The sequence below is a fragment of the Choloepus didactylus genome, chromosome 13 (assembly GCF_015220235.1).
Source record: "Choloepus didactylus isolate mChoDid1 chromosome 13, mChoDid1.pri, whole genome shotgun sequence".
Lineage (NCBI taxonomy): Eukaryota > Metazoa > Chordata > Mammalia > Pilosa > Megalonychidae > Choloepus > Choloepus didactylus.
In genome coordinates, this window is record NC_051319.1 from 9571292 (window position 1) to 9578077 (window position 6786).

Here is a 6786-nt window from a genome sequence, read left to right on the forward strand (position 1 = left end):
TGCCAGTATTAGTAGTCATCGGAGAACACAAAATACCTGACATGCAACCTTTTTCTCTCCAAATACCCCTGTCAATTCTCATGAATAAATCAAATTCACCCAGGTCATAAAAGCATCTAAGAAAAAAGGGAGAAGAACCGTAGGGCATTTACATGTTAGGCATCCTGGTGGGTAGGGGAATGGTGGGGGAGGTGAGGGAATAGAAGGGGTGGATGATAATTCCTTCTTCTCTGGTTATCCATTTCAGGAACAATGGCCCATTGGAGAAAAGCTGCCATTGACAGAGGAAGCAGTAGTGTTTTCTGCTGAGCATCAAGGGTCTTCAAATTATTTGAGCCTTTTTGATACAAAAGGCCATATACTATACCCCTCCTCCCCACCCTATGCTAAGAAATAAATGAATTAATTAATCACGTGCTGTTTTTTACTGATTAACCATCACTATGACTTATCTAAGTAATATTTTCAATGCAAATTGAAACTAATACTTTCAAAACAAAGCAAAAGCAATGAAAAAACATCCTTTAAAAAACAAAGAGAAGGAAAATTATGCATTGTAGTTCACATGGAGAAAGAAATTAAAGATTTTCTAGTGTGCAGAACAAAAAATTGAGCTCAAGAAGCAAAGTAACTTGTCCCAGGTCATACAGCATTTTAGAATCAGAATTGTTATTAAAATTCATGTCTCTTAAACCTGGGGAAATTTGAGGATCGAAATAAATGATTGTAGTGCATTATAACCATTACTGTAATAAAAATCCTGAGTCCATGCTAACATAAGTATAATAAATAAATAAATGGGCATGAAGAGAAAGTTCTTCTTTAACTAGAATGACAACTAATAAATATAGAAGGAACAATGGATGCTAAAACTACAGAATGAAAGTTAAGCACAAAACAGGATATTTATATAATCTCAAAAGATTTATTCACAATTCATTTATTAATTACAAGGGGGAAAGGGTAACTTTATAATGGAGAAGACTGGTGGACACCACCAACTGGTGATCAAGTAATCATCAGCAGTATTGGGATAAACTATATCATGTGCCACCTGATATTATGCTCCAAGAAGGACACAACCCCGTTTCTGTGGTACTCTTGCCAAAAATGCAGAATTTAATCTAATCATAAGGAAACATAAGGCAAATCCAAATTGTGGGACACTCTGCAAAGTAACTTGCCTGTACCTTTCAAAAATACCAAGGTCAAGAAAGACAAAAAAGACTGAGGAACTGTTTCAGATAAAAGGGAAATAAAGAGACATGACAATGAAATATAATGCTTGATCCTAAATTAGACCCAGGACCATAAGAGAAAAAAGAGAAAGAGAGCGCTAAATGACATTATTAGGACAAATGACAAAATTTTAATACAGACTGTGTATTAGATAAAAGTATTTTATCAATGTCAAATTTTCTGATTTTGATAATTGCACTGTAGTTATGCAAAAGAATGTCCTTGTTCTTGGAAAATACACACTGAAGTATTTAGGGGGAAGATATTTACAATTTACTTTCAAATGGTTTAGGAAAATATATGCATGGATAGATTGTGGATGATAGATAGAAGACAGAATGATAAAGGAAATGAGGCAAAATGTAAACAATTGGTGAATCTCTGTAAAAGGTATATGGAGTCCTATGTACCACTTTTTAAACTTTTCTATACATGTGAGATTACATCAAAATAAAAGGTAACATTAAAAAAAACCAACAAATCAGTGCTCCTGACTCTTAAATCAGAGGCTAGTTCAACACTGTTCAAGAAATCAGAATCTTTTAAAATCCTCAAGGTTTGCCTTTATGTAACATAACCCTTGTATGGAAATAGAAATATTATCCATTTGATGGATATTAAATGCAAAGGCTGGTACTAAGGTTTAAATCTTCAGGGAACCCTGCACTCCCTATTTGGCAACCATAACACCAAAGATTCAGTAGGTTGGAGGATTCAAGCACCCGAAGTATAGATATAGTTTGCTCCTAAGCACAATGTAGGCTACCCAATAGGTCTTACTCAGCATGTGCGGATTCATCCCCTATGTGACAGCTCTTTTTAACCTACATTCCTCTGGGAGTAAATCCCAAGAGCTTCTCAGAGCCATTTTTCCTTTGAATCAGTCATCAGTCTGGAAACAAGAAAACCATCAGAGCATGGGGTTGGTCTCAGACACAACCAGTTCATGACATCCGCTATCCTTGCCTTTTCCCTTTGGGGAGTAGATTACTTTCAAATCAGCCATTGGATTGAGACTCTCTTTGACCCCGTTTCCCCTTTCCTATCCACTCCCATCTCAGACACACAATTCTAAGCTTATTATAACATTTTAGTAGACACGTATTTAAATGAATCTTCTTTTTTAACAAGGAGAATTTCCACAACATCCATTGCAATAAAGACATCCAGCTTGTCCCAAACACTGCATTATGAAAAAGGCACCTTTGTTTCATGTTAACATCTAAAACAGCAAGTAATTTATGTATTTATTTTACAACATAAAATGAAAACAAACTTCTTTGATGAGAGGAAGATATTTAAGCAAGCAATCGAATACTGTAGAAGTTCAGAGGCTTGATTGCTGAAAGGATACTATAAACAGGTTCCTAAAACTTAATGCAGATAGATGCTGCATTAGAGCATATGGTTTTGATGGCTTCTTCAGTGTTACTTGTGAAAAGAGATCCCCCCCAAAACTCCTGAAATAGTGCTCCTGTGACTTCATTAGTAAACACTGAGCTCTGGAGTAGCCTTTTCCATTGGTGTCTTCTCTGCCATCACTCTTATTTCTAGACTCACAAATCCATAAACTCTGGAATATCCCTAAGTAGAGGAGACCTGGACATTTCAAACAGCTTGCCTTCCATGTTTTACAGATTAACACCGTTATACTTCTCCTCTGCTGCTCAATGAAGACAGAAGAACAACTTCTGCAAACTATTACAAATCTTCACTGTTTGGTTTGGCCTTATTGCCTTCTTGATGCAACCATGTTTGTGCAATTGTTTGGCAGTATTATTGTATTTGTCTTTATAACTTCATTAAAAAAAAAAAGGATCCAACAGAAAGACAAAATGTTAGTATAGTGAAAAAGTCTAGATCTTATAAACTTAATATGCTTGAAACAAGAATGAAAATCATTAAATGTACTGAAAGACGAATCTTTGCTTCAGTAAGACATGTTTTTTACTGAAGCTGGTCATGTCTACTCACAGTGGTGGAATAAAAGTGCAAAATTAAAACACAAGAATGAAAATTTGGAAATACTTTATTGAAATTGTGTCTCAAAAAGACTTTATGTTATTTTTTAGCTCTATGAGGAAAGAACTGCCCCTTATGATTTGTCAGTCCATTTTATGAGTTTCACACATTTGGCCTCTAGATATATTTTGAGGAGCTTTATGTAGTAGAATAAAGCAGGGATTTGCAAACCACAGCCTGTGGGTCAAAACTCACCCACTTAGTATTCCCAGGTAAAATATAGGACACCCCATTAAATTTGAATATCAGATAAATACTTTTTAGTACTCCCCATGTTTTTCTGAAATTCAAATCTAACTAGGCAACCTGTATTCTTTTTTTTTTTTTCTAAATCTGGTGACCCTATGCTTGCCACTTGTTTTGTAAATTAAGTTTTGCTGGAATACAGCCACACTCATCCGTTTACATGTTGGCTGTGGCTGCTTTTGTGCAACAATGGCAAACAGTAGAGTACTTGAGACAGAGTCCTCACAGCCTGCAAAGCCTAATATATTTACTATCTGGCTCTTTACAGGAAATGTTTGCCAACCCCTGAAAAAAGGATAGACTCAGAAAAATGGGGCTCACCCCAGGTCTATAACTCAGGTGCCCTGAGCCCAGACTGGGTCATGTGTGGGCCTTGAACCCATTTCTCCCCTTTGGAGCATTCTCAGCCCTCTACCCCCCATGCACATCCCAAGGAGTTCCAGGCTCCCTTCCTAGTGGGTTGTTGCAGGAGCATGGCTTGGTGAATGGATTGCTCCTTTTGGTCAGCTTGTTATTCCTTTCGTGGGTCTGGGCTTCCAGGATGATGCTGACACTCTGATTTGTGGCAACTCTCACTCACATTTAGCATAATTTACGTTCAGGGATCTGAGCTACCAAAGGTCCACGAGCAACCCTTGGCCCTGAGCTGAATGATTGGCTCAGGCTTCTGCTCTTACCCACCCACGGTCTGACCATGGTGCTGCCTCTGGGCTACAGAACCTGAAAATGGCAGGAGTGACAACAGGCTTCCTTTACCTTCTGCACCACTGCTGCTGGCACCCAGGCCATCATGCACCCCTCAACAGGCTCAGGTAGTCCTCCAAGAGTGGCTGCACCTGTTTCCACTAAGGGCTTTCAAGACCTTTGCTCCACAACGCCAACCTTTCTGATTAATATCCTCTTTCACCTTTGATAGATGCAATGAACTTGCGTTCTCCCAGGTGGGTCTTAAGCCTTGCTGGACAAATGATGGGCATCCTACGCATGAATGGGACCACTCCCCTAGCTGCACCCAGGCCCCCTTGCCCTTCCTTCCTACTGACAGAGGTGTGTAGAAGGCAGGATGCTGTGAGCATTGAGAGAAATCACATTCTAAGAACTCAAAAAAGTTCAAGAAAAGACATGGTTGGAAGATGTGTTGTTCTGTATTTATGCTATACAATTCCAGTGAATTTAACATGACCAGAAAATGAATTATTTTCACATTTTCCTGCATACTCTGGATAAGACTTGCATTTGTGATCATCACCAATGAGGCATGGGAGCCACATTTGAGGAGTCTTTGGAAGCCAGTATTCACAAATAGCACAAGTGATGGTGCAATGTTGTGAATGAAGATGTAACCAACATTAGGTCAACAGTATCCGGGAAGTGCAGAGGCAAGAAGATATATATGTTTCCAACACAAATAGGCTCTGAAGAGCCATGGCATTGTGAGTAATAGCTGCTTTGCTACCTTTTTCTTGTGATGGGAGATACGAAATTAGCCAGAAAGAGTACATTTGACAAGAATACAAGCAATTTAGTGTCTGCATCTGAACAAAAAGAGATGGTGTCAGGAATCTTCCCTTGCACTGATGGAAGAATGAACAAATAGAGAAATACTTCTTTTCTACCTGTTACTATAAATCTTTATCAGTAAATCACTATAACTCACGTGAATTCTGTAACATATTTTTAAATTAAATTGTTTAGATAGATAAGAACCCCATGCAATATAAGGTTGATCTTGCTGGTGGTGATGTCTTACTTTGATGATGAACACTTAACAAGATTTACAAAGAGAATTCCCTAGGGATTGGTAGTGCTTCTCTGTGCCTCAGTTTTTTCACCTTTAATTTGGATGAACATCAATCTGCCTCACAGAGAGATTGTGAGGATCACATGAGCTAATATATAGGGAGGGTCCTTACAGGCCCCACAGTCCAGGTACAGCGTGATGAGGTCATGGTGGAGAAGGGAAAGAACCAAGACTTTGGGGCCCAAGACACATTCAAGGCACAGACTCTTCCACATTCAGTCATGAGGCCTTGGGCAGGTCATTTATGCCCCCAGAGACTCATTTCATTCTTTATAGAATGGAGAGGGTAGTACCTGCAGCCCTGTGAGCACATCTCAGAGAATCCTTCTAATGAGGCTATAAAGACAAACGAGAAATTTTACAAAAGGAATTTGTATGTTGTGACAAAATTACATGAAAAGTAAATTGTTTCACTTTCAGCTGGTCACAGATTATTGCAGTGAACCTTGAAGGCAAAGTGTCTGCAAAAGTAGTGGCCTTACGGCTACCAAGTGGTTTTGCTAAGGAGTGATGAGTCCAGATCTGAAACTCAGCCTAGCAGCCATCAAAAACTCAAATATCGCTCTTCCCGTAAGCGGCGCGAGGTGATCTCTGAAAATGGTTCGCTACTCACTTGACCCTGAAAACCCCACAAAATCATGCAAATCAAGAGGTTCAAATCTTCGTGTTCACTTTAAGAACACCCGAGAAACTGCTCAGGCCATCAGGGGTATGCATATTCGAAAAGCCACCAAGTATCTGAAAGATGTCACATTACAGAAGCAGTGTGTGCCATTCCGTCGTTACAACGGTGGTGTTGGTAGGTGTGCCCAGGCCAAACAGTGGGGCTGGACGCAGGGTCGATGGCCCAAAAAGAGTGCTGAATTTTTGTTACACATGCTTAAAAATGCAGAAAGTAATGCTGAACTTAAGGGTTTAGATGTAGATTCTCTGGTCATTGAGCACATCCAGGTGAACAAAGCCCCCAAGATGCGCCGCCGGACTTACAGAGCTCATGGTCGGATTAACCCATACATGAGTTCCCCCTGCCACATTGAGATGATCCTTACTGAGAAAGAACAGATTGTTCCTAAACCAGAAGAAGAGGTTGCACAGAAGAAAAAGATATCCCAGAAGAAACTGAAGAAACAAAAACTTATGGCTCGGGAATAAATTCATCATAAATTAAATGCAAATTAAAGCAGAATGTTGGTTGGCTTATTAAATTTGTTAAATATTTAAAAAAAAAAAAAAAAAAACCTCAAATATCTTCAGTGTCCTGGAGTTGATTAGACCCATTAATTAAGACTCATGGAAGCTGATGTATAGCCAGAATGTTAATGTATTATTTTACACTGAGGAGTAGTATTGTCAAGACAAGCAAATTGGCTGGATAAAGCACTGTTTCCTAACAGACAGGGTCCTGGAGAAGTCAAGTTAGCAGAAGTTTGATCATGGAATCCAAACTGGGAGAGCTGGTTCCATAATAGGAGTGCTTA

The 6786-nt window shown here is 39.1% G+C and overlaps 1 protein-coding gene across 1 annotated transcript; it reads left to right on the forward strand.

Annotated features, from left to right (window-relative positions):
* Positions 1–5875: 5875 nt before the first annotated feature.
* Positions 5876–6494, forward strand: LOC119508057 (60S ribosomal protein L17-like). The gene has a single exon (XM_037801496.1). The coding sequence runs from the start codon at positions 5906–5908 to the stop codon at positions 6458–6460; it is 555 nt and encodes a 184-aa protein (XP_037657424.1). The 5' UTR covers positions 5876–5905; the 3' UTR covers positions 6461–6494.
* Positions 6495–6786: the final 292 nt, after the last annotated feature.

Excerpts from the sequence above, each read along its gene's own strand:
- LOC119508057 (XM_037801496.1), top strand. The coding sequence starts at position 5,906 with ATGGTTCGCTACTCACTTGACCCTGAAAACCCCACAAAATCATGCAAA.